Here is a 12830-nt window from a genome sequence, read left to right as displayed (position 1 = left end):
GTGAGGATGTCCAGCATCAGTAAAATCCCCATAGAAAAGCATTGAAGCAAATGCGCTTGCCGCACGTTCACATAAGCTCCCCACCTCCCTTGGCACCGCCTCAATTGGCAATTTAATAAATTATAATTCTCTTTTTCTTTTCAGGTCTGTGTCTAGTTCCAGTGAGAGAACTACCACTACTACTACTACTAGAGTGGAAACCCGTAATAAAACTCCTTCAACAGAGGACCTCAGCCACAATGATTCTCAGTCATCCAAGTAAGATTCTATTGTGTGTCGCAATGTCATGCTGGGTCTTGGTACCCTGATGCTGTTCGATTTAAAGCAGTGATATGTGCAGGACAAAGACCAAGTTCAGCTCTGGGCTTAAAGGACCACTCTAGGCACCCAGACCACTTCAGCTTAATGAACTGGTCTGGGTGCCAGGTCCAGCTAGGGTTAACCCATTTTTTTTATAAACATAGCAGTTTCAGAGAAACTGCTATGTTTATAAATGGGTTAAGCCTTCCCCCTAATCCTCTAGTGGCTGTCTCATTGACAGCCGCTAGAGGCGCTTGCGTGATTCTCACCGTGAAAATCACAGTGAGAGCACGCAAGCGTCCATAGGAAAGCATTGTAAATGCTTTCCTATGCAACCGGCTGAATGCGCGCGCAGCTCTTGCCGTGCGTGCGCATTCAGCCAACGGTGCGGAGAGGAGGCGGAGAGGAGGAGAGCTCCCCGCCCAGCGCTGGAAAAAGGTAAGTTTTACCCCTTTTCCCCTTTCCAGAGCCGGGCGGGAGGGGGTCCCTGAAGGTGGGGGCACCCTCAGGGCACTCTAGTGCCAGGAAAACGAGTATGTTTTCCTGGCACTAGAGTGGTCCTTTAATAGACCGTACACAGAATTGGTTAGCATACATGTTGAACTAGGTGAAGTTGGGGTAACTGCGGGGAATGTGACTAAAAAAAGTATAGTCCCCAATTCACTTCAGAATGGTTGTCCTAATTATTTACAATTTAATTACTGAAACATTTAATAGAAAATAAAGAAGGCTTTAAGGAATTAAGAAGTATGTATTGAAGTATACATTCCTAGTACCACAATAAGCTGTAGTGTTTGAGTATCTCAATGCTCCTTTAGTTTTCTCCTACTATTGTTTCCCAGACTTTTCTGCCACCTAGAGGATTGTGTTAATATTGCACAAACAGAGATGTAAATAATGTTTGAACTACTTAATATACCATTTTATATAATTACATTAAGCGTTCCACACTGTCTTAAATATAATTTATACCTCATATAGGTATCAATTTTAATTGAATGATTACCATTTTATAACTTTGTTTTTTAAATAAATCATATTGAGTTTACAATTCTTATTTGAATAGAATCTGTACTCAAAAGAAATCATTTAAATGTGACTTTTATTGTAAATAGAACTATTTTGTATATATTTTTTTGTATATATTTTTTTCCCCCAAAGTATTTGCAATAGTGCGAAATACCAATGTTGGTGAATAATATGCAAAATAGCAAAAAAAATATACATAGACACGATTAGATGCAGAGCTGACTTGCAGCTCAAAAACAAAAAGGGAGAGAGCATTATTACCATGCAAGCGTTCACTAGCGGTAAACTTATCTCATAGGCTTAAGTGGGGATAAACAGCAAGCTCATTTTCCACATACTGTTTTAATCATGTATCTTTTATCCCATTGTACAGCGCTATGGAATTTGCTGGCGCTATATAAATAATAAAATACTACTACTACTAATAATAATATACCATAGAAACACCCACATACAAGGCAATTAAATCTAAGCATAGGTGAAGCAAAACATTCATTAGTGTCTGTTCAGTACAATATTAGTAGAAACAAATCTCTTTTTTTTTTTTAAATAAAAAATTAAAATAGAAATGAAAAAAAAGGAAAAATATACACAAAGACAAAAATAAAGTCCTCTACAATAATGTGATGCCTGTAGCCAATAATAAAAAACAAAAAAACAAAACAAAGGGAAGAGATCTTTCACCTCGTTCCTAAGAATGCGTAGAAGAAGATGTGTACCAGTTTACTTAATTCTTCTAATGTGTAGCAAGAGTCCATGTGCCATATCAGAGATCCAATTTGGTAGTTTACTTGGATAAAGCAATGGCGTCAGAATGGTAAATATATTTCAACCAGCCCACTGTGAATGTAGAACACACAGGGCGAAGCTTCTTAGCAGCAATTTAGGAATGACCCAGGTGGCTACACGTCCAGACCTGAACGGTCCTTTAGGAGCCTTTGAAAAAACTCTCTCGTGCCAATGTGTAGTCGGCTGGGTCTATAATTATTATATAATTATATCTAAAAACAGCTTGCAAAAGCCTAAATGTTCTTGTCTACTGCCTTTGTTAGCCCTCCCCATCTTCTGTGGCTGTCCAATCACAGACTTCCCAATAAGAAGTATTCCCAAGGTAGGTGCTTTGGGCAATTGCCTGCCTCTTAAGTTTAGCTCCGCTGAGCTAAACAAACCAGGAAGTAACAGGACCTGCTGATTGATTCACAGTCAGGGGTGTAATAAGGTTAATTTATAAAAGTGGTAATTTCTACTGAAATCTGCGCTTTTTGTAAAATGAAAAAAAAAGAGGACACACTCTTCACACATAAAGCACTTCAGCAAACTACAGTGCTTGTGGAGGTCCGGAGTGTCCCTTTAAGTAGGGGGAAAACAGAATTTTATCAAACACAGTTTTTTGGTTGAAGTAACTCTTCAAGTATTAATCAGTGATTGTCAATAATATAACGGGTTGCAATTTAGGAATTCCTCTATGTTGGCTCTTTTTTATTTTTCATTTTATTTTTTTCTCGTATTTTATTTTGTAATTAAAATTTACTTAAGATGTTATGTTTATGTTTCATGAACAGCAAGGGAATTCTCTTTGTAAAGGAATATGTTAACACAAGAGAGAGTCTGAAATCTCCCACATACTCTGGGTAAGTTGTATTTACATATACCGTAGAATTAATATATACCAATAACCGTCTAAAGATGTACATGCTGAATGTATTGTTGATTATTATGGAATTATGTATATCCTTGAGATTTAGTAAATACATTGTTGGCGGAGTTTAGCCATTTCCAGTTAATATTTCAAAGGCAGGTTTAATTATCGCAATGAACAGGTCTGCGTTAAGAGAAGTAAAAAAAGAAAAACCTATTCAGTGCCAAATAAAAGCACAATGCTTTTAGAAAAGGAATGTATTATTATATTAGATATTCCAGCACTGCCACCATGTCTGATTGAAGTATCGAGGAGTAAAAATCAAGAATAGGATAAGGCCCTGGGGAGATAGCGCAGCTAAGCGGACAAGGGCACATGTAGGAGTGTGGGGATAGATGCATGGGATTGGTTGGGAAGAGTCTGTGGGTGTGATTATGTTCTGTGTAAGACAGTGTGGGGGAGGTCTTACCTCAGTGCCACTTGGGATTCGGGCCAGCAAACAGCTTCCCTCCCGCCCACCCTATACTATATTTTGTCGCAGCTAGCCGGGGGTATGTCCTTGCCAATTGAGTTTGAGGTTACGTTTAAGTAGATGGAATGAGATGAACAAGTTTTTTAAGGTCTCAAACCTCCCCTGCTCTAAAGGTTTAACTTTAGGTTGCCTGAGGTCTCGTGCCCATCGAGCGTGGATAAGGTCGGCTGATGGCAGGCATTGGAAGGATTTTTTATGACGAGGGGGGGAGGTGAGAGGGAGTGGTGATTAGGAACCACTCCATGTTTTTATTGGCAAGGACGGTTGGGTCACTGTATAACACTATGGGTGGAGTTATATATGTATATATGTTAATTTATGCTTATTTATGTCTAATGTTTTGGTTACAGAAAAGAAGAGATTTAATAAATAAAGTTATGGATGTGTTATGCAGTAATTTAGTTGTGATAATAAATGCTGTGGCCTGTTTCATCCATACTAAGTGGTCTGTCGTTATTGGGGGGTTTTAATGGGGTAGATTTTGTTCTAGGCTGCATCGCGATTCCCCACTACGTACATACATGGCTTCCACAGAGGAAGATTAAATATTTTAAATTTATATTTCTCTTTTTCCAGCAATAGCCTACCAGACTTTTCTGATGACTCAGAAAGGATATCTTACAGCAGCACTAATTACAATTACAGCAGTCCCCCAACAAGGTAGGTTACTTTAACATCACTGAACAGCCTATTCAGTAAACATTCCATCCCACCGTAGTACTTTGCCTTTCTTGTAGCTTTAGTGGGACAAGTAATATGCATATTCTAAAGTAAAGTGAATTTATCAACTTTTGAATAATTATAATTACGTACTACCTACTTACCACGAGAAGGTGCCAAGAGACACGTGACACCATAACCATTTAAAGGACAATTGTCACCTCCAGTCTATTTTTTCATATAATAATACCTTCATTAAGTTTTTAAACAAAATAGATTTTTTTTAAATGAAGTATATGAAAAAAGAAAAATTAGAAAAAACTACCTGTGGCGGAACCCACCTCGCCACTGGACATTGGAGGGGCCTGGCTGCCTGCCTCTTACCCGCTGACTATGGCCCCTGGAAAACTGGTACATTTAAAGATTTATATTTGGGCTTGTTATACTGTATATTGCTGCTACTGGCCCTTTTAACAGCATCTATGGACACATTGGGACTTTTGGGACTACTGTCCCTTTAAGACTGTGAAGCATATTCGAGTGTACTGCCTGTAATATTATATATGTATTTATAGATGTGTTAAGTGTATCCTGGGTGATTTGTATGCAGCATTCGTCTGATTGTTCGGTAGAATCACTCCATTCAGTATATTGAGTGAAACTACCGAACAACCAGACCACCCAGGAATGAGTGTGCCTCCAATTACCGTTTGCAACAATGTTGCAAACAGGTAATTGGCAATCAGTGCAGTGTGGTCTGTGTCCTCTGGGTGGCCGCCATGCGGGAGCCGAACACGTGGCGGCGGCCATCTTAAACTACCGAACAGCGGTGTTTTGCCGTCGAGCGTCTGGAACTAAAATCGGACACTCGACTAGGCAAACACCGCTGAGACCTCCAGACTTCCAGGATTTCGTATAGAAACTACCGAATGGCCCGCCGTTCGGTAGAAAGAACCCCTCAAACAAGGGAATTCATTCAAACCCTCTCCAGGCTCTATAACACAGGCAATTCGCCTGTTTTCATTCCCTTGTTTGTGACCGACCGCAGGGCCAAAATGCATGGAACTGTTTTCGGATACTTTACCCATGCGGTCGGTCAAAACTTTGCCTGCTCATAACTCCCGAACCCCTGGTCCGATCTGGGTGATTTTTGAGTATGTTGCTCACCCAGATCAGGGCTATCAGGGGATACCTGTTTTCAGGGGTGTATCATATGTATTTGGGGTACATCCAGGAATTGGGGAAAAATGTGTACTATATAATTGGATTAAGTGTTAATCTAAGGGGAGGAAAGGTGTGGGAGGTACATCCATGTGATTGGTCAATTTCATCCTCCCCCTGGGAGTGTCCTGTATGTACCTGTTTGTGAATAAAAGCCGGGCTGGATGAGCCAGTCCAGAGTTCCTGTTTTAACCTCAAAGTGATGTGTCGTCTCATTATTGGGGGAAGGATTTATTGTATGCTGTTCCAGTTGACTGCTAGGAGTACAAGCCTATTCGTATGGTTCCTATTCAATGGTCTACAGCATTCATACGCTTGGGAGAATTTAAAGGTTTCTCGGATTCGGTGATTATGGTGTCTGCCAGAGTGCTTGGAGTCCTCAGGAAGCACTAGGAGCATCCATTAACGGAGGTACCAAGTCGGGGTGCCAGGTGATCCGTTACACTACCTTTTAGTGTATGACAGGATCCTTTAGCCATACACTAGCACCTCAGGTTAGACAATGATTGAAAACCAACAGTTAGTCTCTATGGTCTAACTTGTTTCAATGCAAGGAAGATCATAGAGATTAACTGTCTATTTTTAAACACCGTCTGACCCAAGGTGTGTGTGTATGGCTGAAGGGTCCTGACCTATACTAAAGGTAGGGATGAGTTTCTCTCTTCATTATTATATATTATATTGCAAAATAGTTTTGAAGTGGCAATTGTCCTTTAAGTGGGCTGTATGGGTTATGGCATCTAGACTAACTCTTTAGCTAGATACTTGCATATTATGCATGAAAAAATATCATATGGCCTCAATTCCACGAGAATCATACAAGACAAATACAAGATGCCTGATTTACACCAAGGTACACATGTAAATGCACATTGCTCAACATCTGTTGAATCGATCACATTATGGATTAACTTTTAGTCCCTGATGGAATGTTGTCATAGTTAAAAAAAAAAAAAATACTAATTCTGTTACCTCCATATCACTGCTTTTCCTAATACTACAATGCATTTAAAAAGTACAAAACATGAAAATTATTGGGTGTTCTTTATAAAAGGACAACATTCTAAATGTGAAGGAGTCACCATGGAATGGAATGTTATTTGAATTTCCCTAATGCCCATCCGCCGTGATTGTTCCATTTTATTCCATTTTATTACGTTGCTTTCCTTTTTAATTTGTAGAATTCTCATAAATGGACGCATGAGAGACTTAGTAAAGACCGCGTTCCACTCTAAACTATTCTTTGGCAAAAATACTGTTCTACCCTCTGTAGCGATTGAATTCTTTTTATATTATTTATGCTCAATTCACATACAATATATACCACCATACAATATGAAGAAATAAAGAGACAGCAGCATTATAAAAACTTACTGATTTTCAGGTTGTAATCATTTAAAAATGTGACTAGGGAATTGAGGTAGTGATAATTTTTTTTCTGCCTGATCTAAATAAAATTTTTAACGTTTGAATTTCTAGGGGTGATGAAGGTAGCTGCACTTACTGTGGACGCGAAATCAAAGACTGTGCAAAGATCATGCTTGATCACCTTAATATCTATTGTCATGAATACTGCTTTAAGGTAAATATTATACATACTGAGACGCATCTCAATCATAGAAATAAATATACAGTATATGAGTGAGGATGGTCCAGCCATGATTATGGCATTATTATTATAAAGCAGCATTAATAACAGCATGTGAAGGGTGACACTCATTACATACGTAATCAATATACAATTCTATCACATCAGTTTTCTAATAATTCTAATTGTATCCCTCTGCAGTGTGGCATTTGCAACAAACCGATGGGAGATTTGATTGACAGTCTTTTTATTCACCGGAATGTGGTTCACTGTGAGAGCTGCTATGAAAAGCTGTTCTAGGTAAGTAAGAGCAGAGGGACCGATCTTCTCTTTTAGTTAATGAGCGACACTTCTGAGACTGTGTTTATCAGAGTTTGTCATATATGTTGGTAATCTTCCTTCTTTGTATTATAATTGGATTATTTTTGCAATTTGATATTTCCATGCACCCATGCATAAAATTTTCAATGTCAAGGTTAATGTTCAATTAATAAGCCTTCCATGCATTTTTTATATTTTAATTTCTTAGCTAACTTGGAACTTTTTGAGTTTGGCTGCCCACCCGGTGTTTTGTACCGTCTACTATTTGGCTTATTTTTCACTGCAATAGTAAAAAAGATATATCAGGTTTATTCACTACAAACTGAGAACTGTCGGGAATGCAAAGTGGACTTCACATTTAAGGCAAAAATAGCCAAACTCAAAAAGTTCCAAGTTAGCTTTGGTATTAGACCATGTACACTTCCCATCAATTCTCACTTTGGTGAATAAACCTTGAATCTGATGTTGATATTATTTTTATTCATATTCTGCCATTTATATAGCACCATCTTATTCTACAGCACTTTACAATATTATAAAAGGTGGGAATTGAACAATAAATGAGACAATTGCAAAATGTTACAGGAACAATAGGTTGATGAGGACGCTGCTCAAACGAGCTTACAGTCTAAAGCAGTGGTTCTCAAACCAGTCCTCAAGGCACCCCTACCAGTCCAGGATTTAGGGACTACCCAGGTGTGTCTAAGGTGTTTTTTTCTTTTTCTTTTTCTAAAAAGGCCTTAGATACAACTGGGTAATCCCTAAATCCTGGATTGGTATGGGTGCCTGAGGACTGGTTTGGGAACCACTGGTCTACAGGATATCTGTATTATACTGAATGTCTGTGTTGACTCTCATAGTTTGAGAGAGCTAATATACCCACAGGATCCATGTGGAAATAGACACAGCCATGCTCAAATGGCTTCAGTCATGATTTTCATGAATATAACTAACTGCATTTGATGCTGCCTTCTGGTAAGCAGCCTTAAGTCATAAAATAATATTCATATTCAGCTATCTGCATCTAATATGTAATGTTTTTGCAAAAGTTGCAAATTACCTGCTGTGCAGCATTTAGTAGAGAACCGACAACTGTACTACAGCTGTCCAGCACCTTTAAGGCCCACACACCCAGTGGTGGCTCTAGACTTTGTGAGGCCTTAGGTGAAACTCAAACATGAGGCCACCACTAACAACCAAAGTGAAAATAAATAGGGGTTGCACTGTGTGTATAAGGTGGGTAGTCAAACATACTTTTTATCCCGGAATCATTTCTCTGGTGATCCTGTGGATTCCTGTCTGGTTTGCAGCTCAATTTGGTACAGAGCTGCAGATCACGTGGTATGTATCTTGCGATCTCCAGAAGTATCAGAGCGTTCTGTGGTAACCTGCGGCAACGCTCTGATTTGCTGGAGATTGCGAAACACCTTAGTCTGCACCCGGAGGAGCTGCAGACCGGAGGCTGTACAGGGTGCAGACTGAATGGAGGGGCCTTCCACCTGGCTGCATAATGGGCAAGCCGCTGGGCCCCCTCCTGAGTTGGGTCCTCGGTCACAAACTGAGGACCCGACATGTCAGTCTGCCCTAAGGCAATTTAGGCAGCGGCCTAAATCACCTAATTAGAGCCGCCTCTGCACACACCCACTTCCTGTGTTACATACCTGCCTATATTGAGACGTAATGTAATTGGCCAGGAGCTATCTCAGATACTTCCTGGACTGGTGAAAGCTTACTGCAGAAGCTACAGAGTCTAGAGATGTGCAGCAGACAGCAATAACTTGATGGTGCCAGGAATGCCCATGAGGTGCCCTCCAATTTAAGAAGTCAAACAATTATATATATTATTATATATACACTTCTACACTACTTCAATGCATGTCAGTTGTGCTTATTATTAATACCCATATAAACATGTAAATAATATCTCTCAATTTTCTTTTGCAGGACCAGTGAACAGTGATTTGTGGTGTTTGGAACTCTCCAGAATTTTACATACAGTATTCTCATCGTTTTATGAGTTTTCATTCTGCGATACATTGATAAATGAAAGCTGAAAGTTTAATGAACATTGTCCATTTTTAAAACTCATCTGCAAAGCCAACCAAAAACACATTTTCCCCCAATTTATTCTCATTAGTTTATCCAGGAACTATACTGTTTCCTTACTTTGTGCTATATATATACACTACACATTAAACAAGATCATGTAATATGCTTGTGAAGGGGGACAAGTGTAAAGCTAGCAGCTATTGGTTAATGCTAACGGTTATAAATTCATTCTTATCAGAAATAAAAAATATAAAAGAAAAAAAATAAATGTATTGTTTTCATATTTAACTCTGTATTACTGAATTCTGAAATTAATCAACATAGCATATATGAAAAAAATTGTACATATTACAGATCCTTTTTCCCCCTCAAAATAATTGCCTTAAAACTTGGCATATAATAGTTACTTTGCATATAGTTTTATATTCGCTTACAAATGCCATCACTTTATAATTTTTCTAAGCTTAAATTTACATAGATTCGATTATCTTAAATTGATGTCAAGTCAACCGATGATTAAATGTTAGATGATGAATCTTTGACACAAATTGACAGGCATGGCCTATTAATACTTTTTCATTGCAAGTGTTTAGTAAGTAAATGTAATGAGAAAATATATTGTACCAAAAGCAAAATAGAAGCCAACAATACAACAATAAAATAATATGGAATCTCTCTGCTGGGCAAAGATAAAAGGCGCATTATAAGAAATGCTTTCATTTAAAATACTAGTTCCATTGTTCTATGAAATCATGCTAGATATAACTGGAGTTTGGTTTTCACGACAGGAGTTATCAAAGTACTATTGTATGCTATGTTATATAACGTAATCATTCATAAAGTATATCTTTTTTCCTTTATGTATCACATGACCGGTATTTCATTAATAAATAAACTATTGTTTTAAGGGATATTTTCTGTTGTCAATTTTTATTCAACACAGGACAAATCTAAAGGAATGCAAAACATCCCTGCTTTTCAATGTGTTTAAGACTGAATTATATTATAGACTTGATTATATTGCTCTGTTGAGTATAGTGTCCCTTTAAGTAGCCCACAATTTAGGAAAATATCTGTTAGCAAAATTACTATTAAATAGGGTCTCTTCAGGTTTGTGAATCTAGATACTAGAGCCCAAATACAGAATTAGATTACTATTTTAATAACAAAAAGACAAAAAAAAAGTTTGACAGTCCCAAATATTACATGAAGTAAAACGACATGCAAAACCAAATGAACAAATGCAAAAACTGGTTCATAAAATAAAATATGATCTATACCTTTTAGGTCCTCTATCTACAGGTCCAGTACCATTTAAATAGTAGATACTCAGTTGTTTTTTTTTTTATTGAAAAGCTTTGTTAATTTATTATGCTATGGGACGATCACTGTCGTCTGATAATGAAAACGAGTTTGACAGGAGAGATACCATACATAAATATAAATGACAATACATGCAATTCACTGTGGTTTGTGGTTCTTCCGGGCGTCGTCTTTTTCTTCTGTCCTTTAAGCTGTATAGTGAATAAAGAGCAGACATCAAAAAAAGGTAAAATCTTTTTTTAACACCAGGATGATAGGAGTAGTAGATCTTCTCAGCTGCAGCCTTAAATAGGTGGGGAAAACCTTCAGGACATTCCACACAAGAACAATGGGACAAGTCAATTAGAAAAAGAGATGCTGCCATCTCACGATATTTACAGGCATATCACGGAGGCTCTTTGAGAGATCTCAGGTATCAGGTATTAAGAACGTCAAATTGGAACAAAGGATGGGAGATATTGATTGTGCTTTTAAGATTGAAAAGGGACATTTCTTTCCAAGCTAGTTTAGTGAATGGGAAGTCAGTGATTGGCTGAGAGTGTGCTTCCTGAATCTGAAAATTCAGGGCCGCCTTGGGTGGAGTGGACATTGCAGCTGGAGGCAACTTAGAGGTTAAACCATTCGAGAACAGTTTAACCCTTTGAGGTAAGAGTGCCTCATAGGGCCTGCTGGCACCATAACTTCTTAGTTTAGATGAAGTTGTTTTTGGTGCTTTGATAATCCCTTTAAGGGTTATGCAGTATGCCAGTTCTAGTACTGGCAGGAAGCCTGTGAACTAGCTCAGAGTAGAATCACCTGATAAAAAACAGAACTTACACAAAGACTCTTTAGTAGGCCAGTGGAAGCTCTTAAGTCTGGCCCAATGTTGATCACATAAAATCCTTCCAGCCCACACGACAACGGATTCACTTAGACGGCTGATGTGAATTCAAATCTTTATTGCAAAGGTCTTGATTCTTATTTGTTTATTACCAAGTTCTGGCTGCAAGCACAACAGGGGTTCTTTGTTAAGGTGTTAAGACACAGCCCCGGCAATGCTATTCTGATCAAAGGTGTCTACCTTCCTGCTGGTAAAAATGCTAAACACACACATACACACACAAAAAAATAATTCAGGAAGCCCCTGGATGCAGAGCTGGATTAAGGTTGCCCAGGGCCTAGGGCAGGGTGCCAGATTGGGGCCTCCTCCAAGAGCTCATGGCTGTTTCTGTGAGTCATGAGTGTATGGTGCCTCAGTGAGTGTAGGTGTGTGTGGACAAGGGTGGGAGAGGCTGAATGTGTCTGTGTGGTGGCTGAGAGATGTATGTGTGTTAGGTGAATTGTGTGTGTATGTTCTACCCACCCCCCTCCAGTTTGTCCTCCCTAGTGGCCCGGTGAGGGAGTTTTCTGATCTGCATCAATATTGGGTGCACAGTGCAGATATTTTAAGAGTGCATTTGCGGTTCTTGCGATCTGAGTTATCAAGAAGCACTGGGGGACTGCCAACCCAGGGCATCTTTAAAGTAGCTTGTACCTAATATTGGTACAGACCACACAATGTTACCTCTGTGAAGTGAGGGAGAGCTAGACTGTGCAGGGAGACCTTTTGATCTTCTTTGTCATCTTGAAAAGGGATCGCTCAAAGGGCCCCAGTTTGAGCCCGGCTCTAAATGGCCACCTTGAAGGACTAATGGGTAATCTGTCTCTGTCAATTGCTAAAGCCATACCTTACAACATTGGTAGGTATGAAATCAGGACAATAGGTGAACGTGTCTTTGGAGACATGCCAGTGATGCTGCTTCTGTTAACGGTGACATTGAAGTGGTCTGGGTGTCGTGAGCCTTTTGCACTTAGTGCTGCAATGTAACATTGCAGTTTCTCGACTGCTGGGAGATATGTAAATCTTTAAAATACATTTAAAAGAAAACAATGAATCACATAAAAAAATAAAATTAAACACTATTTAAAGGTTATTTAAAATCAGGGGATACCCAATAATAGATCCCCAAATGTTGTAGAACTGCAACACCCATGGTGCTTTGCATGCCTTAGAATGACAGAGATGACATCATGGAAGCTATTGTTTTAAAACATCTGGGGAGCTACCTTTTGGGCACCCCTGTTTAAAATGCTTTATTAAATGGGGGAATTAATTTTCTTAGAAATGACAGTTGTCCTTTAATACCAGG

General features: G+C 38.8%; 1 protein-coding gene across 1 annotated transcript in view; it reads left to right on the top strand.

Annotated features, from left to right (window-relative positions):
- ZNF185 (zinc finger protein 185 with LIM domain) overlaps positions 1-10250 on the top strand; it is a 108566-nt gene extending 98316 nt beyond the window's left edge. The window contains exons 35-40 of the mRNA XM_063431909.1: positions 145-258; positions 2892-2960; positions 4077-4160; positions 6861-6963; positions 7171-7269; positions 9235-10250. Coding sequence (XP_063287979.1) covers positions 145-258; positions 2892-2960; positions 4077-4160; positions 6861-6963; positions 7171-7269 — 469 coding nt within the window. The 3' untranslated portion in view covers positions 9235-10250. The remainder of the gene's footprint in view (positions 1-144; positions 259-2891; positions 2961-4076; positions 4161-6860; positions 6964-7170; positions 7270-9234) is intronic.
- The last annotated feature ends 2580 nt before the right edge of the window (positions 10251-12830 follow it).

Source organism: Pelobates fuscus, chromosome 9 (genome assembly GCF_036172605.1).
Source record: "Pelobates fuscus isolate aPelFus1 chromosome 9, aPelFus1.pri, whole genome shotgun sequence".
Classification (NCBI taxonomy): domain Eukaryota; kingdom Metazoa; phylum Chordata; class Amphibia; order Anura; family Pelobatidae; genus Pelobates; species Pelobates fuscus.
Note: the sequence above shows the minus strand (reverse complement) of the source record. Positions and strands in the feature narration are given on the sequence as shown.